This window comes from Maylandia zebra, linkage group LG2 (genome assembly GCF_041146795.1).
Source record: "Maylandia zebra isolate NMK-2024a linkage group LG2, Mzebra_GT3a, whole genome shotgun sequence".
Classification (NCBI taxonomy): domain Eukaryota; kingdom Metazoa; phylum Chordata; class Actinopteri; order Cichliformes; family Cichlidae; genus Maylandia; species Maylandia zebra.
The window spans coordinates 38,608,197-38,636,074 of NC_135168.1; the positions used below are offsets into that span (position 1 = coordinate 38,608,197).

The window sequence follows — 27,878 nt, forward strand, 5'->3', positions numbered from 1 at the left end:
AAAACTAACATATGAAAAAATTTACAAGGGATCTACCAATGTTGCATCTTTCAAGTCAAACAAGGACTGGTTTGGGACTGCACTTCAGCCAATGCAAACATACTGCCAATGCAGTAAAGACATACAATAGAACTATCAGTCATGGATTGGCCTCCCCAAAGCCCTAAACCTCAACATTATTGAAGCAGTGTGGGATCATCATGACAGAGAACGAAACAAAAGGCATCTCTGAATGTTGTTTAAGAAGCCTGGAGAAGTATTCCTGAAGAATACTTAGTATCACTGCACCCAATTTACATTTTCCCAGCAAATTATAAAGAAATGGGTGACTCAAGACTTTTGCAGAGCACAACATAACTGCGAACTGCATCTCTGTTTTGGGATGTTTGACCAAACAGGCAATCAGATACCAGCAAACTTGTATTTTAATACCATCTACATCTTAGCGGTGCATGGGTAGAGGCTTTATGGGTTAAAAAAAAAAAAAAAAAAAAAAAAGATCAGAGAAGCAGCAGTTTTTGTAAATTTTATTGTGAAAAATCAAACAGACTGCTAGATCAATATATATATTGATACAATGTTAATGGCCAGTAGTTCTGTTCAGCTGCAATTGTGATTCTTGAACCATGTTGGAAGTCTGCAGTTCATTCAGCCCACATGACAAAGACAAGTGAAAAAAAACTGCCCTCCTTTGAAGCCCCACCCAACCAATTATTACCTTGTGGTGTATAAAAAAAAAAAAAAAAAGACTTCTTACTCTAAAAGTGAAATAAGAAAACTAAAAATACAAAACTTTGGTCTGCTTCCCTTGACTGGCTGTTTTCACAAATTCATTTCAGCCACAGAGGGCAGAAACAATCAGCTGTTTAAAAACTTAAACAGAAAAAAAAAAATCTACAAAAAACAGGTTAACCTCGCTCCTATTGAAGAAAGATAATATCAATGTCATCAAAATAGGAAAGTTAGCCCAGTACTCACATTTTTGTCAGTTGCTTATATTGTAGCTGAACCTCTGCTTCAAAGGCACGTCAGCTTTTACCTCCCTTACTCTCACGTCTTACATGTACAATGAAAACAGAACAAACACACTGACCTTAAATACAGAGTTAACCAAAATCAGGAAAAAAAAAAAAAAAAAGGAAAACAACTAGACAAGTTTGAGCGTACTGTGTAACAGCGATAAAGGACTTCCTTCATCGAAGCGCTGATTCATCCCTCCCCATCTAATCAAATGTACAGTCTTCCCACACTCAAACCTTCACTGCCCTCAAAACAACCTACACTATCTCTGTACTCTGCGCTGTGCAGCTGGTACTTGTTTATGTAGGTATGAAATGTATGCGCTGTGTGCATGTAGTGGAGTGGTCTTCAGAGGCCAGCGGTTTGAGGAGACGAGTAAGGGCGCGTTAGTTTGGATTCGTGGGCCTTCAGCGTCCCAATGGCGTCCTTCACTGCGTGATAGATGATGTTCTTCACCTGAGGGTAAAAAAAATACAACAAAACAGTGGTGAGACAACACCAGACACAAAACACCTCACACCGATAAGAAATGATAACTTTTCAATGCTGCTGTGAGAAAAAAAAAAGTTTTTATTATCTTACTTTGAACAGTATCATCGTGCTTTTCCTTTTATTTAACAAAAACATAGCATTGTTATATGTAAACACACGCTGTGCTGTGTTTGACTATAAAACAGAGACAGAACAATCAGCTTTTCCCAGTGAGAACTCTATAAACATGCTGCTGCGTTATAGTGAAGAATGGCCTCTAATATAAACATCCACCTTTGTAACAGTGTATACACTCACTGATCACTTTGTTACACCTGTTCAGCTGCTGGTTTATGCAAATATCCAATCAGCCAATTACATGGCAGTAATTCAGTGGAGCTACGTGTGTAGACATGGTCAAACTGAGTATCTGAATGGGCAAGAAAGGTGATTTAGGTGACTTTAAACATTTATCTGCTGGGATTTTCCCACACAACAATCTCCTGAGCTTACAGGGAACGGGTCTGAAAAAGTCAGAATTTCAAAGAGCATGAAAACATGGATCCACCCAACTTTAAGCCACTCAGTACTAGGTGAGCAACACTGAAACAATCTCACAAAGCACTAATCATCTCAAACAGGTTTTTCAAACATGACCAAGAGTTCACTGCACTCAAACAACCTCCACAGTTAACAGATCCCAATCCAATAGAGCACCTGATGTGGTAGAACAGAAGATTCCCATCATGGATGTAGAAACTGTGTGATGCTGTCATGTCAATGTGAATGAAAATCTGAGGAATGTTTCCAGCACCTTGTTGAATCTATGCCATGAAAAATTAAAACTAATCTAAAGACAACCCCATTACCAGCCAGGTGTAACTAATGAAGTGTCTGCTGAGTGTGTATATATATACACAAGGGTTAACAAAACAGACACAAGAGTGTATGAAAGGTGAACAATATAAATTGTGCCTGTTTCTTTAAACCCTTCAATTTTTAACACTTTATAATGCTTCTCAGGCTTCAGCCCCAGTTTATAGATGACATACTGGTAACCAATCTTAATTTTATAGTTTTTAAATAACTGTCAGCAACTAATAAACTCTTTGTTCCAATAAAAAGATCATAAAACTGTGAACACAGAGTTAAGTAAACTATAGCCTACAGCTTCAAGCGACACAAGCAAACATCGTCCTCTAGTATAAACCATCCAAATAAGACATAAAACTACACACTGAGAGGAAAAACACACCCACCTGGAGTTTATCTTCATGGTTTGTGTGAGTAGTGGACAGGTGTCTGAACTCCTGGGTCAGCCTGAAACAGTGCCTCACATGCTCGGGAGACACAAAGTCCTCCGCCACCTTGATACAGCTGTACAGGTTGTGCACCTGAGTGTGCAGAAAGGACAAATGTGTTCATGGAGGTGTGAGAAAAATCACAAAAAACAGGCAGGTCTGTTGAATCACAGGGTATGTGTACAGCTCCACTTTTCATATAAAAACAGTCTGACCTGGTGGGGAGCTCCAGCAGGGATAAATACAGCATCTCCTAAGAACTGTACAATGGCCCAACCCTGGACGCCATATTCTTCGTAGAGCCTGCGGCGGAGCACCTGGTCCAGGTACCAGCTCTGGTCATGAATCGGGTCGTGATCTGGCGGGTTCTCTTGACCTTGTTCTTCTCCCACCTGCGAAAGGTCAGGACAAGCCATTGCTTAGAAAGAATGAGCTTTTAAGTAAAGTTCCCCGGCTGGCTAATTTTTGTTTGTGAACTTTAATCATCTTCTGCAGAAATCAAGCTATCGTTCTACCCCAATTTTATTTATCCAATGACAATCCTGTCCTCACAGTTTATGGTTACAAAATGTTACGGCTACAGCTAGTGACAAGCCAGCCTGAAACAGATCTGCCGGCTTGCTGACCTTGCGAAGCAGCTCCCTGATTTTCTCTGCGTCCTTGGCAGCATAGATGTGCCAGAGAGCTCCAGGCTTCTCCTTTCCCTCGTGCACCCTCCTCTTCGTCATTTCATCCACATCGCCTTCCTCAATGGTGGTCAAGACCTCTGGAGACCAAACATAAACAAACAACAGTTGTAATCAGCACTGTCTCTATAACAGCTGTAAGAGAAGTTAGTTTATTTGACTTTTAGTGGCCTTTTTAAATTAGCTTTTGCACTGTGATTGTTAAATTTTTCCACAGCACTTTAAACACTACCGTGTTTTACTCTATTCCATTTCCATGAATGACTAAGCTAAGTGCTGGGACAGTGATTGGAAGTGCTAAATCTACATATTTTTTCTTTAAATAGAACAATTTCATTCATATACATCCATCACAGACTTTTTCTTGGCAGAAACGGTGCAGGGATGTAGTTCTCAACTGGTGACAAATGACCTAAGAGGACATCAATGCTGTAAGAGTTTTATTCTGAAGTGCACTAAAAGCTCAGAATCTGCATCTTCCATGACACAAGCATGCCAAGCAGCAGGCCTGTGTGCTCATGGGTTTTCAATGAACTGTAACCACCGTATTTCCTCAAATACTGACCATGACTTTTATGTACCTCAACTGCTGAAGCAGGTCTGTATCAAGAGGCAGGTTTACTTTCTAATGTCTTGTTTGTTTTTTTAAAAAGATATTTTTGGTCTTGTCTCAGTAGGAATACTTTTTTAAAGTTAGTGCATTATTGTACTTCTAATTAAAAGCCCTTTAGTGTTGCAGTGCACAAAAACACTTTGATTCTAAAGGCATACAATAATACAAGAGAACCCAGACAGGCTAATTTCTTCATGCTGATCACGTCCCCCAGGCATTATTGGAGGCGCTCCTTTTAGCTGAATAAAGGTTTTCACTTGAGAAAATACGGTAATTAATATAAATGCGGCTTAAGCATTCATATTATTGAGATCCAAATCTTTATTATTATTATATTTAATAAACTATGTTTCTAATGCATGAAAGCCTTGTACATTTCCTAACTACTAACTACTTTTTTTGGAAATATGTCGCTACTGAAAATGTAGATCCTATGGTCAGACCAGCTGAGAACTACTGGGGCACAGGACAGGACAAGCTGCAGACTACACAATCACATTTATGACACATAAACATTCACAGCCTACTGCTGACTTACACAGCAGCTAAAACTACTGCCTTAATAAGAGTCCACTGGACTCTCGCCATAATACTGACAGACCTTTGATTCATTAACACAAATCGAAACAAACGCGTGTAATAAAATCCGTCGCGTCAGTGGACTTTCATCTTTCCCTCACCAAAAACCTGGCTGTGGTCAAAGTTTCTCATTGAAATCTAAACGTGTTTGCATTCAGCTGTAATAAACTTGCCCGTGTACGACTGCAGTTTTTTTCTCTAGTCCATCATAAATAACTTCTTTACAGCTATAAGTTCAGCTCCTAGGCTACAACAGTCCTTTTATGTTTATGTTGTTGGGGTCTTTATGTATAAAAGGAAGGATACTAAGGATTTGTCTTAAACCGACTTACTAATAATGATGTGCTCATTAGAGTAATATTCTTTGGACTGTAATCACAGTGCAATAAAATAAATCCTAATAAAGGTTTTAGGTGGTTTAATGCTTCAAAATGAAAAGAAACATCCGGCTGATTCTTCCTAAACTTTTCCACTGAACATTGAAAAAGCTGGGAAACTAAAGCACAATAACCCATCCAGTTTTATCCTGCACAGAGTGGCTTTCCTGACTGCACCCTTTCCACTTCCTGGTGGTGACCCAGGAAGTGGAAAGGGTGAAAAATATATACAACTTAAAAAGAAAGTAGTAATTTCAGCATAATTAACTTTTGAAAGATAAATCACCAGCTGGATGTGGAGGTTCTATTCCCAATGTTCTTTTTTGCTAACTTTGCTCAATAAAGCATAACAAATCTCTTCCCTCTACTACTCACTTATGTCTTTGTATAAGTTTAAAACCTCATTAACTAATTAAGAATATTAGATAAGCACACTACAGGAAAATGTAGTTTCCTACATTTCCTACTTATCCCTAATTGCGTGTGTGCAGGAGCATGAGAGTCACTCAGATGAGTGAAAAGAAGCCTGCAGAGGGGAACAGGTAATGCCAAATCTAGATGCCCTTCATTCAAACTTTTCTCCCACAGGGTAAGGACCAGAGCACAGTGCACCCAAAACTACCAAATCTCCAACCAAATGTGTCACATTTATCTAACCCAACACTGAAAATACACAGAAGGAAAATAAAACAAAAAAACACGGATCTCCAGAGAGCAGCAATGCGGAAAATTTAAATGCCATATGTGGTTACTTAATTTAATAAAGCGTGTATTTACACAGAAATCTGGAAAAAAGCGTACAAAAATGCAGCAGCAGAAACTAGCAGACGGTTCCCAGTGCTCTGGCCCCTACTGCACAGATAACAGAAGGATGGAGTGGAGGAGTGAAGAAGGGGAGTTAGTCAAGAAGAAGGGCATGCTACTCAATTTATACAACTGAAAGTCTACAGACCTTTGCGTCCAGAGATTTCTGCCTCTGTGAATGAGAAATTTTGCCACAATGTAAATGAGCAAGACCCACTGAAGGGTCTTATCAGAGTCCAAGCCAAGACAACTAAAACAGTGTAGCTATAATGTTTAGGATGAGGTTGTGGAAAAACTGACAAGGTTGTTCAAGAGCGATAAAGTGAGGAATGAGTGATGAAGTGTTTCAAGAAGAAAGTTCGTTAACTTGTACTCCACTTAATGCTTCACAGGATAATATGGCTTTAGTGTGCAAGGTGTGTAATATTGTTACAGAAATACTCTCACATTACAAAAATTTGTGTTTTTGGAAGTCAGGATGGATTTCAAAAACATTCATATATTACAGTAACACATTTTTACTATCAGGAACAGATATACGTGTAAATCTCACTGTCACAAGCCTGGAAAATAAAACAAAACCCTGACATTTAAAGCTTATTCCCACTTATTACTATAGCTGATTAAGTTTCTCTTTGCTTATATGGTTTTGCACGTTTACTTTTAAGCCATAAATCTGACAGAGACTCCAGATATCTGACCTGTAGTGCTAAATCTGGATGTTCGGGGTTATTTACATGATGGAGTCATACCAGCTAATGTACACTGTCCCTTCTTAAATCAAATGAGCAGCAGAGGCAACAGCGTCGGAGCACCAATGTGACTCTCTTCCATTTACGGAGAGACCACAGAGGTAAAATTTTTAGCTCCTATTTGGTTCATTTTATTGGAAATCGGTTAAATTAAACAATCCTGATCTTCAATGAGTTTGTTGAAGACAGAAAGCAAGACCGTAAAAAAAGGAGACAAAGTGTGTTTAAGTCTACCAACCTTCCTCCTGGTTGTTTTCTCCGTGAGGGATGCCAACATAGACCATGACGTTGACCGCATCAGACACATCCAGGTGGAGGTTAGTGGTTCCCACCTTCCGGTCTTCAGTCGATATTAAGCCTGCAGGTTAAAATAGAGGGAAAAGAGTGATGCGAGATGAATAAATTATATCGCACATAAGGAGAGAAAGACAAAATAATTCCATCAGATGTTGTTCTTACCATAAGCGTTGTACATCTTCGGTCCAAGGTCAGGACGCACAAAAAAGTTAGGGAGGCGCGAAGCGAGATTTAGACGACCGTCTCTTTTTGTGTACTCGGGCAAAGGGAGGTTGTCCATTAAATTGTCGAACCTGGGAAAGGTACAAGAGACATTCCCATCAATAACAGACCTTACATAAATACAAACAGGCAGAATTTACAGCTGCAAAGCATGAAAATACAAAGAAGAGATAAAATCAGTTAGCTCCTCTATGTCCTCTATGTGTATGAGCGAACAACCGCAGAACATCACTGAGACGCTTTCTCTGTAAATGTTTGTGTTCCTCACCTTGTGGGCATCATGTCCCTGAAGTCTTCACCTGGAGGCCAGTCCTTTAATTTTAACACCATGGGCAGGCCATCGGCATCTTGCAGTCGCTCTGCATTCATAAAAAACACATTTAGTGACATCTGTCCAGCATCAGAGAAAAACATGCTAGATACAATAATTGGTGATCTCATGGATCCAAGTAACAAATAAAATAATTGAGGAAAAAGAGAGTTTGGATACTCACTGGAAATAACCTCAAAGCCATCCCAGAACTCTCGCACCTTTACATCAGAGATAATAGCACAATTTCTACAATTGACCAGGTCTACATCCTGGTCTCCAAACTCCTCGCTGAAAGCATCAGGCCGCCACAACTCAGTCTTCAGACGTTTATGTATCCCTGACACCAACACAGGCTGGCCACAAAGCAGAGGTAATCAGACAGTAATGGGTGAGTTACATTAATCAATGCAATAAAATTTCAACCCATAGCTCAGTAACATCCATCTCCGCATAATTTTAACACAAAAATCAAAGAATTGGATGAAAGATGAAGTTATGCTAATCATAATTCCTACCTGTCCCTGCTTCCAGCACTCTCTGAAGATCTTCCAGTTGTTGCTGTTGCTGGGATCCTGTAGGCAAAGGAGTCGGCCATCACAGAGCCAGGAGTGTGAGGTATGTGGCTCCAAAACGCTAAGGCCCATTACGCCGTCTTTGCGAGACCCTAGCGCTCCGAGTTCTCCGCCTTCAGAGGCCCCGGTGCGACGGCCCTCGGCCTTCTTGGTCTCCACAACTGAGGCGATGATGTGATCCAGGAAGTTTGGAAGGCTGCTCTTCAGCTTGTCACTCTGTCAGGTCACATAAAGATTTTGGGTTACCCAACAATGTAGTTTTATTCGTAGCTAGCCGATACTATTGTTGAAGGAGTACAGTCTCAGTAGTTTATACACTAAAACTTACAAAGAATCAGTAGATGGTGGTAATTTTTTAATGATTTACTCCACAACTTGTGCACTTCAGAAATCTGTTGCTTGCTTGCTTGAAATACAACAAATAGTATTCCTGTTTTCAGCATCTAAATTTCCATATTTAAATGGACTTGAAGTATAATTTCAAGTTCAGAAACTTAGCTGAAGTTTTTGTGTTGATACATGCGTTTGAAAAAAATTGATCAATACTGTATCATCATATGGAAAAATGAAAACATTTTACTTACGCCTGCTGAGGTAAAAACAGAGGGGAATGGTACCCCACTCTCTCCAGGGCCTTGGGGCAGTTTTCCTGGTCCGGAGTTGAGCAGGTCCCGGAGACTGGATCCCTCAGGTTTAGACTGGGCCATGCTGGAGCCCAGTAAAAGGCTGTTAAATAGCTTAGGGCTAGAAGCAGAAGGCTTTGAAAGAGCACTGAGGGAGTCCAGGCCGAAGGGAGGTCGACTGTCTCGACTCATTATGGAGCGAAGCGAACCGGATTCTGGAGAAAGATGGGAGGAAGGAACGATGTTATTCAGATCAGTTGATGTAATCTTTTTCATGCACTAAGATTTTACACACTCAACACTTGTAACCCACTTCTTACTTACCCTTGGTGTCATCCTTGGCTTTCTGTGTGGCCAAGTCTGCCAGCCAGTGCAGAGCAGAGCTGTTGCCTTCTCCTGATGAGCGCGACTCCTTGACAGAGGACTGTGTGAGGTTACAGGGGGAGGACGTACCACTGGTGGAGGTACTGGTACTGCCCACACTTTCTCCACCCCCACTGTCTGACGATACTGGTGTCTGTGTGGTTTCTGTTTTGATTGCTGATGTTTCTCCCTCTGATTTTGGAGTGATGCCAGTACCAGAGGTTGCACCTGCGAGGACACCCCCACTGCCCGGTGTGGACTGCTGAGACACACATAACAAGATAGCAGAGTCGTCAGTTTAGGAGCTTTCAAAGTGTAGACATGAGAAAAGAAAGCTCGTAAAGTTGTAAAACTGTACCTGTGAAATCCCATTTGGGGCAGTAGGGCGCACTAGAGGCTTAGTGTGTCGATTGGCACAGGGACAGTTGGCTTTAATACCCCACTTGCCTCTTGCTGAGTGCACCATGTCTCCTATATTGTAAAGAGCTGGAAGAGAAGGACAGTACGATCATCACACCTTTTACTGTAGCAATATTTGATCACAGGTAACATTTAATGTTCCTGTGATGAGGCAGTTGATCATAATGTACATGTTACCTGTTCCAGGTATAATTTGTGTAGGCATGAGGTTTTGTGGCTCGTGAGGTTGGCCTTTGGCACACTTCAACCAAGAGAAAACTTCATCCTCCGGAGTTTCGTCTACATCTGAAGGACAGAATAAAGTCAACCATGTATTTCCAACACAATAAGCTAAATAAGGAATAAAATAAGACACACTAAACAGCCCTAAAGTTACTCTAATATCACTGCAGTGACTCACCCTCCCTTGGCCTGTTCCTGCGAAGCCGGTAGCAGTCCAGACACACTCCAAACCCACATTTACGACAGACCCAGTGGATGTTGAACAGGGTGGTCTCACACACATCGCACATTTCTCTGACGCCTCGCACGGCACGTTTCCAGGCCACTTTCTCTGCAGGACAATCAAAAAATAAGCGATTTAGACTCGTGGCAAACAAAACTCTAATGCGAAAACATGAGCTTAGAGAGATGTCTTTATACTTACGGTGAGGCTCCACCATCATCATGGCCTCCTTCTCAGACATCACCAACTGACAAAACTGATCTCCCACATTGGCCAGGATGTACTTGGATGTGTCGAGGTCGAGGCCCTCATGGACAGCGGGCACAGGTAGCCACAGTCCCATGGCCATAGAATCACTCTGCTGGGGACTTAAGAAACCTTCCACACGCAGCACACCTTTACGAGTGAAAGCCAGCCTAGTCACGAGCAAAAAGAGTAAAACATTAAGGTCAAAACACACATTTTTTTTTTCAAAAATAAAGAAATACATAAATAAAATTATAAAGAAAGACAAAGCTGCGTGATCCATACCTTCTGAAGTGGAAAAAACGACAGGCTACATTCGGATCATCATCGTCGTCGCTCTCTTCGCCCGTATTCCGATATTTCCGATAACGCTCCAGGCGGCATTCGCGGCACTTGTGCAAGTGAGGGGCCACATTGATGCAGGAGCCATCTTGAAGAAAGGACTCACCAGACTGCTTTAGACGACGCACCTTGCTCTGATCTTTAAGTACAGACTGACCCACTGGAAAAGAGAGTTTAGTGTTACCTCTCTTGGTAAGCTTGTTTATCACCATTTTAAAAAGTGAGAAGTGGACAAGTCTTACCTTTGAAAGGCTTGTTACGTGGACGGCTCTTAGCGGCCCCCTGGACCTTATTTTTCTGCATGATGGCTCCATCCTTGGCAGAAACACAAGGTCCTCCTGGGATTTGACCTTTCTCCAGGCCCTCTTCATTATCACTCAGATCTGAGAGGTCACTGTTGCTGCTGGACTCGGAGTCATGTTTAGATGACTGGCCTCTGTCTTCCAAGCTAAACTTCTGAGACTGGCTCTGGTCGAAGGGCACGGGCACCTCCTCCATTCCGCCAGGGCCAGCGTTTCCAAACATCGGGCAGTCTGAGGTGGATGATGAAATCTCGCTAACATCTTGCACCTCCTTTGTCTCAGTCCCTTCACTTTGTAACGTCTGAGATGAGGCTGGTGCCGGAGAGGGGGAAGTGCTGGTTGAAGCAGCTGCTGACGATGCTGGGAAAGGAGAAGACAGAATCCCCTTAGGTGGCTCTGCCATAGTGAACAGGTTCGGCTTGCTGTCCAGCGCAGGACCCATGGACTGTGGCTCGGACCCAGTTAGGCCAATGAAAGCTGTGAGGGAGGATTTTTCCCCGTATGCCAAAAATGGATTAGCAGACTCCTTGGAGTTCTGTAGAAAAAGGTTCTGGTGACTCTCTGCAGAATTAAAACCAGACTGCAGCCCTAAGCCAACTACTGAACTTCCATTATTACTGTTCTTTTTAGAAGCACTTTGGGCTCCAGAGGACACTGCTGGACCACCCACATTTAAGCCAGAGCTCCGTCCTCCTGGAGAGCCCCCCATGCCCTGAAAGGGTGAAGATGATTTGTTGAACACACCATTTCCTGTTTGCTGGACCTCAGGCACTTTAGGCTGCTCAGGCTTTTTCAGCCCTTCAGTGGGGGCTGCTGGCTTGAAAAGGCTTGGAGGCTCTTTACTCAGGCTCTCAGACACTGCAGTAAAGTAATTGGTGTCCTTGGATTGGGTCTGATCAGCAGTTAGATTTAGGCTGGTGACAGACTTCTGCGACATGCACTGGAAAAACAGGTTCTGGTCTGGCTTAGGCTGAGCCTCAGTCTTTGCTCCACCAAAACTGAAGCCAAAAGGCTTGGGAGCATCCTGAGAGGCTGTGGTAGTGGTAGGAGCTCCGTTGGTCTGCGAGGTAACATCTCCAAATACAGGAGCAGTAGGTCCAGCTTGGGACAAACGAAAGCCTGATGCCGTTTTAGATCCCTGAGGAACAGAAACACAACACGGTTAAGTCAAATAATAGAGATAACAGATTGCAAAGAGCAATTTGTTGGAAATGTACAGTATTAATGGTACTTGTTACATCATTGGTTTTACCTCCGTCTGGCTTCCCCAGTTAGAAGTTTTAGAGCTAAAACCCACAGAAGCTGAAAGCGAAACACTGGGAATGCTGTCTTGTGACCAAGAAATGGTGACAGGTCCTGGGGAAACAAGAGCAGCTGTTTTGGAATAAGCTGCCTGGTTGCCCTCCTCTCGTTCGAGCTGGGGGGATGAGGAGGCCTTGGGGGCTGGTGCTCCAGGAACCAAGACTGGCATCTGGCCTAGTGAGGGAAAAGACGCAGTGGAAAAGGGGGAAGGGGCTGGTTTGAGGGGAGGAGGAGTGGGTGTAATGGTGGTGGTCGAGTCTGCTGCTCCCTGCGTGGCGACTGCGCGACCGTTTTCTTTGATGTGGCCGGGATAGCGAGGAGAACTAGCGTTTGACTGGTCCATCTGGAGCGAGGAATTAATTGTTGGGGGCGAACCTCGGCCCTGAGGAAAGGTTCCATCTGAAGAGCTTCCATTTTTGGTTGTGCTGCTGACTCTTTCACCAGAGTCTCCAGCCCAAATCCCCATCGCGTCCACTGCAGTTTTGCTGGTGTCGCCGCAGTTTTGTGCGTCCGCTCCGGTATCTGCTGCTCCTTTAAACCGTTTCAAGTTCAAGTCATCCTCACCTTCTGAGGCAGTCCTGCGTCTGCGTCCGCTGTCTCCTTTCATTGTTTCGCTGTCCTTCCTTCGCCGCCCATTCTTGCCAAGCTAAAGGCAGAAAATATCCAGAAATAATTAAAAATCTAAATCTAAATCTCAAATGACTTATTAACTAAACATACAGCACACAGCATGAGGAGAGTTTGATGGATATCGACTACTGAAACAACCCTACCTCCTCCTCTGTCAGCATGACGTGTATCACACGAGGATCAACCATCTGATTTTCTTCTCCCTGCAGCGCAAAAAAAAGAAAAAAAAGTGTAGTCATTAAGTAACATTTATTTACACCATGAACAGTAGAATTTATTTAGGCAAAACATAAACATTACCTTATCCAAGGTAATCTCCATAATGTGAGAGATGGGGTCGTGCTGTGAGACCAGTCCAGTGGCCCAGCACTCTTCAAACTCCGGCTGGTACACACGAACTTTGCGTCCTTGAATGGTGTATGAACCTGAGGACAGGTACAATGGGAAAACAGGACTTGAGAGAATTAAATCTACATCCCTCACATGTCATTTAAATCTGCCAGACAGATATGTTGCTTTTAAATAAAACACAGATGGTTTTTATTCTGAACTCAAATTCCTTCATTTCTCTAACAATACGGGTGACAGTGTCCAACCTGAGGGCCAGATCGGCTCTGTGAAAGAGACCAGCCCAATAGAGGACTTTGTAAAATGTGAAAAATACAGAGGAGGGCGGCATAATATTTAGGTCTTCCACTATAATTTGCACTAAACAAATTGCAGCAAAGGTATCGCTTCATAGGAATAGTTGTCTGCACTGTTATAGCCCATTTCCACTAGTACCTACTGAGGTCAGATGGGCTTGACTCAACTTTAAGGATTTTCCAGTAGGTGGTGGTACCTGGTACTTTTTTAGTACCTACTCAGCCGAGGTTCAAACTGATCTGAGGTCATCTGAAAACAGACTGCATGCCACCGATTAGCTAGTCAGTGGGAAGCTAATTAACCCAAGCAGCTGTGTGCCAATGTGCTTGTCTGAGTTGCTGTTGTGTAAATCACTAAACTACAAAGCCACCCAAACGCCACGTTTAAGAACATCAAATAAATCATAACCAGAAATTAATAGGCTTAACTTAAGTAAGTGCCACTGATTAGGACTCCTTTCAATTTTAATTATGTGACAAACACCCTTAATTGTTTTGGTATGTACCACGTCCCAGATGTGAAATCGAGATAAAGGAAACTGGTGAAGGTTGAAACTTACCCTTCCTGAATATCTCCTGCAGTTCAAAGTCAGTACGCCAGCTGGAGATGGCAGCCTGCAGAGATGGCTGCTCCAACAGCAGAGGGTGTCTAACATCTTTATCAACCTGCAAAAGGACAGAAACCAAACTGATCTGAAGCAGCGCTCGCAGTAGAGCTGAAATGTAGAACAAAACATGTATGCAGCTTCACCCTAGATTATTAAGTAAGAAGCACTTAATGAAAACAGAAAATAATTCAATTGTTTTACATTTAAACATGTCAGTGACATTAACATGTATCCTGAGTGATAAATAGTCAATCTGTTTAATGATTGCATGAAATAGAAAACACCAGACGCTAAATCACAAAATGTTGTTGGTACTGTTTGATATACAAGTTCACAAACTTCTTTAACAAACGCTAGAATTTTTGTATACCTCAAACCTTTGGACAGTTTTGTTGTCGGGCAGGAACTCAAAATTCTTGTTTCCAAAGTACTCTACAGGAACCAAGGATCCTAAACCAACTCTGTCCACCAGAGAGCGGAAAGTCTGTGGAAAAGGCGAGAGCATGTAATGAGATAAATACAGGGCGAGAACTTACATTAGGTTTATTCAGTTCAACAACCAAAAGGAGTAACAAAAGTATGCATTTATGCATTTTTTTTGTATGTTATACAATTTTGTAGATCAGTCTAATAGTCCACCACCAGTTACTTGCCACTATATTTGGTATAATCAGCACCTCTGTGCATTTAGGTGTGCAGACATGGTTAATACAACCTCCTTAAGTTCAAACTGAGCATCAGAATGGAGGAAAAATGGTCATTCAACTGACTGAATAAGGCATGGTTATTGGTTGTTGGTGTCAGACAGGCTGGACTGGGTATTTCAGACAGTGCTGATCTACTGGGATTTACCCACAGGACCATCTCTAGCACTTACGGAGAACGGTCTGAAAAAGAAAGTTGCCAGTGAGCAGTAGTTCTTTGGGTAAAAACGCCATGCTGTTGTAGACTGCTTGATAGAACGGCAACAGTAACTTGAACACCCACTTGATGAACCAAGATATGCAGAAGAGCATCTCTGAATGCAGAACACATTGAACCTTGACGCAGATGGGCAACATCAGAAGGCCCTTGGGTCTTATTTCTGTCAGCTAAGAACAGGAAACAGAGTCTACGATTGACATAGGCTCACCAAAGGATTGGAAATATGTTGCCTGGTCTGATGAGTCTCAATTTCTGCTGGAAAATCAATCGGCAGGGTCAGAACTTGGCATAAACAGCATGAAGACATTGATCATTCCTGCCTTGCAGGCTATTGGGTTGGGTTTAATGGTGTGGGGATATTTTCTAGGCATACTCTAATCATCTTATAGTAACAGAGTATCGTTTAAATGCCACAGCCTGCCTGAGTACTGTTGCTGACCAGCTCCTTTTATGCCCACGGTGTGACCATCTTCTGATGGCTGCTTCAAGCAGGATAACACACCATGTCAAAAAATCTCAAGTCACGTCTAACTGGTTTCCTGAACATGACAATGAGTTCACTGTATTGAAATGGCCTCGACAGACACCAAATCTCAATCCGATAGAGCACCTTTGGGATGTGGTGAAACAGGAGATTTACATCACGGATGCATTAGATGTATGCATTAGTTCTGCAGCTATCAATTATTTTAGTTATCGAGTGTTCGATCAATTATCTGATTAACTGAATATTACTTTGTCATATTAATGAGCAACGATAAATATTCAAAAGAGAGGAAACTGATCTTTCAAACTGCACTACTAATTGCAATTTCTAAAATGGAAACCAATGTTTTAATAGTTTAACTGAATACAACGTCTGCCAAAACAATTCAAACCTCTCATTGTATTTAAATATCATATTAAAATCATATTTTAAAGAAAAATATTTCTTAAATCCAAAGTAACAGTAATTTTAAAAAAGAAAAAAAGGTATATACACGACCTAAGCTGAGGCACAGAATAAAACAGCCTTTACTCTTTCTTTCAATGTGTTCTTCCATTAATAGGAGGCAAAAAGAGTTCTGACTGTACTGCATCACCTGGACGTAGTAGATCTGGTGGGTGTTCAGGCGTATGTGTTTTCTGTGTGTGTGCTCGTGTGTCTGTAAATGATGACTGCAATGAAGAAAAGCAAGCATGTCCACATTTTTAAAACTGAAACTGGGCTTTTAAATGCAATATTTTCTACTGCAGAAAACAGACGTTCTAACGGTGTAGATGTAATAATTAATGGTAATAGTTGATGTCAATAATTCAGTGTCCATGTCAGCAGCCTAGAGTTTTACAGGCCCATGTATATTTTTACTGGCCTGCAGTAAAAACATTTTAAATATTTTAAATCACAAATGTGGGTGACACATTTGTGATTTACAGGGTGACAAGTGAGCGCTACGAAGTTGTTGGATTAACCCAAAGCATTGAACCAAAAAAATGCATCAACCATTTTTTAAGATTATTGAAGAATGATTTAATGCAGCTCTAATGTGTAACCAACACATCTATAGCAACTACCAATAGGAACCAGAATATTTCAGGAATGACACCATTACTTTGTTGAATCTATGCCATGAAATATTAGGGACAGTTCTGGAGGCACTGGAGAAGGTGTAACTAACGAAGTGGCGAGTAAGTAAAGTAAACTGGCCAATTCAAAACCAAAACGTCTATGAAAGGGTAAAACAGACTGCACATTGACCTGGCCTCGGTTGACTTCTGTTTACTATCTGGAAGATAAGTAACATAAGCAGTTAATGATGTGCTGACTTTCCTGTCTGCCCTCAAGGTGATCATTAAGCCAGTTGTATACGTATGTACTAAGAGTCCATGCGTGAACACATGCAAGCATTTTGCTTGTTTTTTTGTTTTTTTTTAAATGTGCATGTAGACAATGTTTTGCAATTGCACTCAAACCGTGCAGATCATTTTTTGTTAATTCTTTGTCATACATTACATCAACATTTTGGGACCAGAGTCATTTTCATATAAATAAGAAAACAGCACTCTCACACTGATTACACAAAGAAATATAGAAACAAATAATACAATTATAACATGCTTTATGCATTTACATTAAACATGGATGCTTTGATCTTATGCAAGTAAAACATCAAGCACTGAATCAAACTCCATAGTAATTGACTCATTTTATTGTTGAAATTAAGCTATCCTTGCCAATATCCAGCTGCAAGTGTTAGCTGTTCAAAACACGTACGAGGTGATGGTAACCTTCAGATTGGACATTATTATACTTATATGCAAATGTGCACTGCAGAGCGTACAACAATGACTAAAATAACTCCAAGTGTGGATGTGGAAGGTGAGCAACATGTAAATGGCGCTTTAATTTTTCTTTGTCTCCTCTCAATGAGTCGGGAGACACCAGTGTGGGATCAGGTGCACACTTTATTTTCAAATGAATTTCAATGACCAAAAGAGTTATCCAACTTCCATTCACTTTACATTCCAAACATAAATCTGATCTAAGTACAGCTCACTCTACTCCTCATTCACAGTTGGAGCCCAGACTATTTGGGTGGTTAATGGTTTTGCTTGTTTCCAGCTGAGCACTCACCAGAGCAGGCCAGGCTGGTGCCGAGGCTCCGCTTGTGTCGGTAACGTCGCTACGACGGGCCCAAACAATGGAGTCTTCTACCAGCACAGCTTTCACCCCCTCGTCATACACCTGCACCCAAGAACAGCGCTGCGAAGCATTCTCAAACTCCACAAATACCTGCAAAATCAACCAGAACATACACACAAGGACTGTGAAGTGATGAAGCAAGTGAAATTACTGCAGACTCTAACACTTTCAGGAAATCGCAAGTCTAAACAAACAAAGCAAATCTGATTCCTTAAAAAGGTATTAAAATATCAAATTTGATACAAAGTTAATTAATATATTACCATCACAGGATGTTAAACTGTATTTTGGTTTTGTGAATTAAGTGAACTGCATGCTCCAACAGGTTTATATAACCTATATGTATAATATGTGTAAAATATGTAAAATCCACATTTAATTGAACTTAAACTTCAAGGAGGCTGAGTACTGCTAGAGGAAAACTTGAGATATCTTTTGTTATGTTTTCAGGTTAGCCCTCAAAACCCCAGGCTGCTGTTTGGATTCTCTAAGTGAAAAAACATCTGCACATTTACTCAGTAACTGCTCCTTTATGCATGCTGCCCAGCCCAGTGAGAAATCTGAAAAAAGATGTGTGATTTGGAGAGTAAATAACAGCCATACAAGTATGAGTCAGTCAACACTCGCTATAGAAGTGAAGAACACCAAATGGTAAGTCCACTTTAGTTCTTGCAGTTCTGGGTACTACTCTACTATGAATGTGCCCTGCTTGAAAAATAGCACTGGCTGTGGATACCAAGAACAAGATTAATAAAACTGTCATATCTGTCCAAATGGTATTAATTTCATTTGTCTTTTTCCCCAGTAACCATAACTGTATTTGCTAGTTCTGAAAAACAAAAACAGAACCAGACACGGGATATTACCATCACAATTAGCCTTAATAGTAGTCATTATGGCTGCCACGATTAGTCGACTAGTCAGGATTACGTCAACTATCAAAATTGTCAACGACTAATTTAATAGTCGACGTGTCGTTTGAAGCTTTTTAAGATCCCAAAAGACGCAGAAATAAGTAGTAGGATTTAAGAGTGTAATAACGAACTGAAATAGAAGATGGCAGCACTGCACGTACAAGGATTCCAGCTGCCGTTAAACCCCGAAGAAGAAGAAGCAGTGTCTGGTATCGTGGCTGTGTTCAAATTCAGGAACCGCAAACTCCTGAGCCTGCATTTGTAGGCCAATTACGTTACAGCAACACGACGAAGGCTGTTCAAATTCGAAGACTCCTCCAAATCCGCCCTTCATTTCCCCAGATTTGAAGGATGGGTCGGATGTATCTTTCGTGGCCCAACCTATCCCAGAATTCATAGCGCGGCCCTGCTCAGTTTTCTACAATGGCGGCAGCTACTTAGTTTTAATATTTCTGTTATTATTCTTTCTGGGTCAAAAAGTAAACTTTTAACATATTTTCAGGCGAGAATGTAGCTGTGCAAACTTCAAATATCTGCTCGGTTTATCAAGACATCACATATTTTCAAAAGCACTGACATTTTTGGAGATGTCTGTTACCCACCAGCTCGATAGCTAGCCGGGGTTCAAGGCTCACTAGAGACGGTGAGACTCCCAGCAAATAGTTTTCGAACCCACCTCCGTCTTTCGCTACTCAGGTTAAACATGATATATAAGTCACTTAGATAACTTAAAATGTTATTGTTTGGCTTTTTTCAGTGTTTTATTTGTTCCTGAGTAAATCGGTTAGGCTGAGATTAAAGTTATAGTTTTTACACAGCTGAATAAAGTTCAAGCAGACAACTGATTATCAGAAGTGTCAGATGCTCGAGAATATACTCCGGTGTCCTGTTATATTTAAGATAGCAATGAGCAGATGGCTGAGTTCATTAAACTCCACCGAAACAATACATTTAAATAAAATTTAATAAACTATCATCTTGTCTTCATTTTTAGTTAGCACATATCTTAAACACTTTAAGCTGTAAGCTAAGGATAGTTATATAAGAGCAGATATTCTGGTGCAATAAGCTGTACGTTTTACGTCCAACTGATGCATGATCTGATTAGTCGACTAATCGCAAAAATAATCGGTGACTAGTCGACTATCAAAATAATAGTTTGTGGCAGCCCTAGTAGTCATACTATTTTTCTTTGGAGAAAAAGAATTGTAGATGCTCACAAAACACGAGCTGGATATACAAAGTTATTAATGCTGCTCCAAGAGTCAAGAACTGGAGTGAGAAGTGTCATCAAGAAATTCAAAGATTGCCACACAGTACAGAACAAGGACAACCTGGTGAAACATTATGCACACTGGAAGCGTGACCTTTGGCCACATGAGATGAAACTAGAGCTTTTTGATCACAGACACTCAGCTTATGTTTGGAGAAAGAACATCAAGCTCCCAGTGAAACATGGTGGTGGGAGTATTATGCTGAGATGACGCTTCAGTGCTTCTGGAACTAGGAATCTCGTCCCACAGAATAGTGAAGAAAGAAGGATACGTAAAGATTTTGAATGAAAACCTTTTTTACAAATGTAAAAAGAACATTTTCATAGAGACATGATTATTCCGTCATCTGTTACTTTATGCAAATATGCACAATGGTTGATCGTTGCCAAAGTTCACATTCAAATGATCGGCTACACAAAGTGACAAAGTAAACATAAGAACACCCGAGCTCCCACTTCTCACAAAGGACTACAGCTGTTTAATGGAGATTCCAGTCTTCCAGACTCCCACCGTCTCTTCTTCTAGTCACATTTGTTTACACTTGAGGTGGGAATATTACATCATGTTATTGATTAACACTATCTATGAAACTGATCGGCAACGACTTAGTTTTAATAGGAAAGGTTTCCCCTAACCTTTTAAGCAGTGCATTTGCATAATGACTGAAACTAGCACCAGTGATAAACAGTGGGCTGTGAGGTCAGTTTCTTGATCATTAATTTGCAAGAGAGAATGAAAGAGCCCGAATGGCAGCACCAGGTACTTGTAAGCTGCCCCCTCGAATACAAACCTCAAAAACTGCCTGTTGTTCATTTGTATAGCATCATGAAAATAAGCATCTGTTAGACTGATGTGACAGATTGATGTGACATCGGCACCTGATGTTTTAACACACCCAAACTGGGAGTTACAACCTGAGACATTTTGTGTGCAGGGGCTTTGTGCTTGGGAGACGGTGCTGGGAAAGTACAACGCCTTCAAGGACTGATGCTAGGACTGCGCCTCTTATTGTATCTTTGCCACTGGAGCCCCTCTCCGCTCAATCCCACACCTAGAACTACTAAGGCTTTTTCATCCTTGGCGTTGGGTCCCACCGGGAGCTTGAATGTGGACCTTTGCTCCAAGCCGACTGGCGTGGAACTCGAGCTGGAGGCTGCGCTCTCACTGAAGGTTCACCCACAGCAGCAGTGGATGCTGCTCTTGCCCGGCGGCAGAGGAGCAGTAGGACTGTGAGATCTAGTTAGTTTGGGCTTGGTATGACGTCTGGCGATGATGTCACGCAGTGCCTCTGTTTGCTTCTTCCACAGATCAAAGCCTTAATGGCTTTGATTGATTGCCCAAATAACTCGGCAGCAAATACTCAGCCCTGTCATCATGCACATATCATCACAAGTCAAGACGTAAACAGAGGTTTCCTCTTCTAATATACGCGGAGGGAAATCCCGTACTTTATGTGTTGTACCGAGTGAATCAGCTGAAAGGGAACTATAATTTTATAGGTGAAATGTAGCCGTACTTATTTGGATGCCTGGACATATACTCTGAAGGCAGCAAACTTGCAGAGACAATACCAAGCAAACTGCTTAACCTCCAGGTAGTGATGGTTTGCCACTGTGCAAGACAATTCATTCTCAAACAACAAGGAAAAACGTTCCAAAACCTTGGTACATCCCACGCAAAAGGCAACAGATTTGCTAACTTTGTCCATGTGGCATCAAGCTTTACAGTACCGTATTTCCCGGACTACAGAGCGCACCTGAATATTAGCCGCACAAGCTAAAAGCAGGGGAAAATCCTGTTTTGTACATACATTAGCCGCACCTGACTAAAAGCCGCAGGTGTTTCAATGTAACAAAAAATAATTTCCCCCAGGGATCAATAAAGTATTCTGATTCTGATTCTGATGTTGACTTATCATATGTAAGAGAATATGCACAAATCGAATTGTCAGGAAAGAGATGGCTGTTTGGAGACACACCACTTTTATTAATATTTTGAAAAACAAGTTATGGGTACATATTTGCATAACCTTTTAGGGTATGTGTACAAGTAGTGGTAATTACAAGTACAAAACATGTACTGTGCTTCATAAATGAGTAACAAATGTAGTACATAACAATAACCTACAGCACACCAGAAAAATAGATTCAGACTACCTTTTAGGCTCAGGTGCAGTGACACGGCTTTAACAAGAAGAAAAGTCAGTCATTCACCACCATCTTTCTCTTCTTCCTGCGCACTAAAACCACCAAAGTCCTCTCCTCCAGTGTCGGAAACGAACAGGCTCAGGGTGGCTTCATCATCCACTCTCAGCTCCTTTCTTTCGTTGTCACTTTCAAAACCAAAGAAATCCTCATTGTCAGTGTCAGAGTCGAACACCTTCTGAAGAGCCTCCTCTCCATCAGGCAGCAGTCCAGCCCTTCGAAATCCGTTGGTGATCGTGGATGTTTTCACACTTTCCCACGCTGTCAGAATCCAGTGGTGGAGTTGGGCATAACTTGCTTTTTGCAAGTTTATCGCCGCTCATCATCCACGCCTCCAGCTGAACGCGTAGTGCTACTTTGAAGTTTGTTTTTCGCGCTACTTCGTACGGCACTACGTTGCCTGGCGGATGGACATGTGACTAACATACCACTCTTGAACTCCGATCCTTCCGCCAGGCAACGTAGTGCCGTACAACAGCGGAACAAACAAAACAAATCCGCTCATGGACAATCCATAGAAAAGCCGCACCTGACTAAAAGCCGCAGGGTTCAAAGCTTGTGCAAAAAGTAGCGGCTTATAGCCCGACAATTACGGTAATTGTTCAGATTTTAAGGTTTTGCTGCACTCGTCTCATGCATCTGCAGCCTTCCAAATACAGTACTCTATGAAATCCACAGATCTCGGTGTCAAAAGCTTTCACTGGTCCAAATAAATCACAGGTAATAACCGCTTGTCTGCAGCACATATGGAGAGCATTTGTGCCAAGTAAGTGATCCATGATTTCCATGGTTCTTCAGTTTTACTTTTCCAAAGGTAACAAGGAATAAAAATCACCAACATGTCAAGGATTAATGACTTTAAAAAAATTAAAATTTAAATCAACCAAAACCAGTCTCTTCTCAACTTCATCAGATATCTTCACAATCTGGTGTTTCTCTGTATAGACAGGTGCATATGCATTAATGACTAAATACCTATACTCCACCTCCATAGTGTTAGACTGCAACTCCAAACTACTGTGGCCCTGGAGCTTGTAGTGCATCCACCACAGCTGAAGGTCTAGCATCACCACCTGCCGTCCAAGACAGTGATGTTGGAGTACATGTGACAAAAGAAGCATCCTCTCTGGAGAATTATCTGAATGATAGAGGGCCCCTGCAACAGCAACCTGGAAAGCGATCCGGTGCGTAGGGAAAACAGAAGACAGGACAGCCAGGACTAGCAGGTTCGCAGCCACTGGAGTTTCATGGTAACTGCGAGGAGTCTGTCCACTTGTAAACTGACTGCAAAGAGACTCAGTCTCTCAGACAGACTTTGAAAAACTGCCAGATACAACAAAAAGGCCATCTGTTTCCATTTATACAATAAGCGCCATATGTTAAAATCATGAACTGCCAAAGGTCTAAAATGCAGGAATGCAGAAACTTTACTAAAATTAGTTTATTGCTTGATTTTAGTCACTTTTGTCACTATTCTGACAATCTGTTTTTGTCACAACACCAGCTGCAACAACGTGGTTAGTACTGTTTTAGCTTTTTAAGTCTGCACATATAAGTACCATGCTCCTAGGGGATCTAATGTCATTTAATGAAGAAGGAACAACCACAAAGTGAGCTTTGAGTACCCTACCAAATGCCGCTTGGTGCAAAACCTTCTTAATCTAAATTTGGTGTTGCTTTTTATGAATCCAGAGCATACGTTCTTCTTTCTTTGTTGTTAGGATCTGGTCCTGACAGCCTGCACTGACATCTATGAGATAAGATAATCAGAAAGCACGTGTGATAAAACATATCAGACGGTTAAAGATGATAAGAAGCAAAAATTCATAAATTTCTGTATGGCATCTACGACTATCAGTCATCTTAGTGGCTGGATCATTATTGTAATTTCATTTGCCTGCCTATTTAATAAATCTTGTGTACCTTCAAGTCCAGATCAAGCTGGGACGACAGGAAGAGTACCTATGATCAACAAAGAGAAGCCATACTAAGGTTTCTGCAGGTTCACCTGGGGAAGGATCATTAACGATTGCCTCCGGCTGTCTTTGTCTCCACGTTACCAGGGTGCCTGGTCCAGTCTGTCATCAGCAGCACACACTAAAGGTGTTGGATGGCTCTTGGCCTAACCCCCTGTCTGCAACTGAGGAAGGCTTGACTCTCTGTTACTTTACTAGTGACTTCCTTGCAGGTTTTCCAGCTGTGTGGTGCAACTAGGGCCTCTCGTCAGCTGTCTACGCCCAGAGAACACCTGCAGTGGAGGCAATGGTTTTTGAGTTGTTAGTTGAAATATGACCCCAACTAGCCCATATGACCCTATATTGAAGTCACTGGACCCTTACCTGTATTCGCAAATGGGCTCAATCGGACTTAGCTCAGACCTTGTAAAAGGAAGAGAACGTTTATGTCCGATCACACTTCTGATTGAACATGTTCTCATATCCATATCTTGTGGGAAATATGTAGAAAGGTTCAGGGCTACAGGGCATATATGGTCTAGTGTGGATCTAACTGATAAAATGTGTCCCTTCACAGCACGTTTTAATTTATTTATTTGGGTTTCAGTTCAAATTAGGGCTGCCACAAACGATTATTTTGATAGTCGACTAGTCACCGATTATTTTTGCGATTAGTCGACTAATCAGATCATCATCCATTGGACGTACAGCGTACAGCTTATTGCACCAGCAGCATCTGGTCTTATATAACTATCATTAGCTTACAGCTTGAAGTGTTTGTGCTAACTAAAAATAAAGACAAGATGGTAGTTTATTAATTTTTAATGAAATTTGCAGATTGTTTCGGTGAAGTTTAATAAACTCCTTGCTTTCTAAAATATAACAGGACACCGGAGTATATTCTCCAGCGTCTCACACTTCTGATAATCAGCTGTCTGCTTGACAGTTTTAGCTGTGCAAAAACTATAACTTTAATCTCAGCCAAACCGATTTACTCAGGAACAAATAAAATACTAAAGAAAGCCAAACTAACATTTTTAAGTTATCTAAGTGACTTATATATATGTTTAACCTGACTAGCGAAAGACGGCGGTGGGTTTGAAAACGATTTGCCGGGAGTCCGGTGTTCTCACGGCTCTAGTTAGCCTTGCCCCCGCCTAGCTAACGAGCTAGTGGGTAACAGACGTCTCCGAAAACGTCGGAGCGCTTTTGAAAATATGTGGTGTCTTGATAAACTGAGCAGATATTTGAGGTTTACACAGCTACATTCTCGCCTGAAAATATGTTAAACGTTTATTTTGTGACCCAGAAAGAATAATAAGAGTAAAGTTAAAACTAACTAGCTGCCGCCATTGTCGACAACTGCGCTGGGCTGCGCTATGAATTCTGGGACACAGCTTCTTCTTCTTCGGGGTTTAACGTGAGCTGGCATCCTTGTACATGCAGTGCTGCCATCTTCTGTTTCAGTCCGTTATTACACTCTTAAATCCTGCCACTTATTCCTGCGTCTTTTGTGATCTTACAAAGCTTCAAACGATGCGTCGACTATTAAATTAGTCGTCGACGATTTTAATAGTCGACATAATCGTGACTAGTTGACTAATCGTGGCAGCCCTAGTTCAAATACACTCAAAGTTTAGATAAATTCAATGTTTAAAAGACACTGTGCTCTTTGGAAAGTTAACTTAATATTGACCAAAAATCATTGTAGTGGGATTTTTTTCAGATCATGGATGAGCGCTGCCCTACAAAGAAGAAAAAACATTACAACTACCAATCTATCCTCCATCTTCTTCACTAGACCCCTGACTCACACCTGCCAGCTACACGTCTTTAAAAAGGTTAGCACATAAACAAGCTTTTCACGTTTTTGGACTGATCAGTTAGCCCACCTATTTTTTCAAAGCTCAGATTTCCTGACATGTCCTTACATGTTCACTGGATGGTGGGGCTCTGAGAAGTAAACACCGGTGGCATAAACCCTCCAAGCTGGACAGACCCCTGACACATACAGCAAGGTTTAAAAGCATAAAAGGGTGTGCAGTACCACATGTCCAAGTCCTTTTGTTTTGTTTATCACTGATGGAGCAGGTTATCAGAGCAGGAGACGAACATGGATAGAAGATGTTTTTCATTATGTTTTTATAATTATGCATCGACATGCACGATAAGGGCAGAGCACAGGAACAAGTTCTCACACAAGAAGTAAATTCCTCAGTTTAAGATTTATTTCCCAAGAAAAAAAACAACAATACACAATTAGGAAATGCACACCTGAGGTCAATAAGTAGTATTGCTACTCTTTAGATAAAAGCAAACAAAAAAAGAGGACTAAGGGCTACATTTTTTGTTGTAGCTTGCTTTTTCTAATAAACAAAAAGATAAAACATCGGAAGCGATTACATTTTTTTTCTTAAAACTACATTTTTACTTTACTTGATAAACATCTATTAATGTCAATTCAAATGCATGCTACTGTAATAACCCGCATTTGGACTACAAAGTGCAGCTGTCATGTAGGTCAACCACCGCCACCCAGTTTTCAAAAACTCTCCCAATTTTTGGGCTCGGCAACACTACACTTTCATTCATTCATTCTAATTACCACCCCGAGCAACAGTGTGAATACTTAATAATCTGGACGCAGAGTACGCTCGCAGGGATTCCTGGTTCGCCCCTTTATGAACTTGTAAGGCCTTTAACTAGACATGCCTCAGCCAACTGTGGAAGCTCATCAACCTTTACGGTTACTCTGTGACTGCCGGCGATTTGTTTCAGTGAAATGAACCCTTAGTTAGCTCTAACGTATCGATGCTTTCGAAATTCGTGCTAAATAGTTAACGAATAACACTGGAGCTGGGTGTCAGAGAGCTGAAAAGCGAACAAAGCAAAGGCCAAAAAAAATCCCCGGCCTCGAGTTTAGCTGCGCCCCAGTGGCTGCGACTTGGAGCTAACCAGTATGTCCAAAAGCTAACATAAAATACTAGCAAATGTAGCATCGGTGCTAGGTAAAAATGTGTTCGCTAATGTAGAGCACATAATAAACAGCTGGTACGCTGTGCATGTATGTTAACTGTTGTGTATTTAGCTATGCAGGACGGCATCAGCTGAATGTAAACACTGACCGTTAGCCCCGCTGCAGTGGTTGTTGTTGTCGCCTCCCCGACGCTAACCTCCGGGGCGGCCAGGCCGATGACACTCACTGCCCGCACAGTTCCCCGAAGCCAGTCCCGGGCCCAGGCAGCCTGCTCCGACTCGGATCCATTCGCGGACCTGCCGTCGTCGAGGAGCAAAAGCAAACGCTTCCCTATCAATTCAAGAGAGTCCTCCATGGTTTGCTCACAGGCTAGCTGCCTCTAGTAAGCCACCATAAACAGTGTTAACTTCTCCGCTTGGGATGGGAACTCAAGAAAGCTAAGGTTAGGGTACGATCGGAAAACAGCTTTAAGCTCGATGCCCAATACGGCTCGATTTGACGATTGTGCTGCACCCCGGGGACACGCGGCTGAGGACCGGGTCACGCCAGGAATTCACCCAGTCGAAACGTTTTTGTCCTCGGTGTTAACGCGACTATCCAGCTCTGTCCGCCATTTAGCCCTGCAACAATCAAACGCACTCCTCGTATTCAGGCAGCACTGCGGAGACACGGAGAAAGTGTGCGCAAACGGCGACCTCTAGCGACAGGACCGCAGAGCACCTCAACGATAGCTGCTTTATTTTTCAGGATTTTCCGCAGTGTTAACCAGAGATAGCTGGACCAGCCCAACTACACTGCAAATGGTTAAAATACTTTTATCAAAACGATTATTTACATTATTTGTATTTAATTTGATTCAACAACCTATTGATTTATTTTACAGGGATATTCGCTTGTTACAAAGATCACAAAAAATAACATATATACATTTGTTGTTAAAATTTAAGTCTTCAATTGTACAAAAATACTGCCAGTAAACAGGAAAATAAGCTTGGAGTAAGCGCACAACGTGTCA

The 27,878-nt window shown here is 41.7% G+C and overlaps 1 protein-coding gene across 3 annotated transcripts; it reads right to left on the reverse strand.

The window, feature by feature from the left end:
- Positions 1-512: 512 nt before the first annotated feature.
- On the reverse strand, positions 513-27,525 carry kdm3b (lysine (K)-specific demethylase 3B). 3 transcript variants are annotated; one of them, XM_014412108.4, is made up of 25 exons: positions 27,012-27,525; positions 17,471-17,629; positions 14,303-14,416; positions 13,885-13,990; positions 12,981-13,105; positions 12,824-12,883; positions 12,001-12,696; positions 10,689-11,886; positions 10,390-10,606; positions 10,060-10,274; positions 9,814-9,966; positions 9,591-9,698; positions 9,352-9,479; positions 8,955-9,252; positions 8,592-8,845; positions 7,951-8,223; positions 7,617-7,788; positions 7,391-7,481; positions 7,063-7,193; positions 6,842-6,961; positions 6,000-6,023; positions 3,419-3,558; positions 3,008-3,184; positions 2,751-2,885; positions 513-1,476 (listed from the first exon to the last, which is right to left on the reverse strand). In XM_014412108.4, the coding sequence occupies exons 1-25, from the start codon at positions 27,216-27,218 to the stop codon at positions 1,369-1,371; spliced, it is 5,409 nt and encodes a 1,802-aa protein (XP_014267594.3). In that variant the 5' UTR covers positions 27,219-27,525; the 3' UTR covers positions 513-1,368. The 3 variants fall into 3 exon arrangements, with proteins under 3 accessions (XP_014267594.3, XP_023010260.3, XP_004540964.3); XM_023154492.3 differs by having other exon boundaries at positions 8,955-9,255; XM_004540907.4 differs by lacking the exon at positions 6,000-6,023 and having other exon boundaries at positions 8,955-9,255.
- Positions 27,526-27,878: the final 353 nt, after the last annotated feature.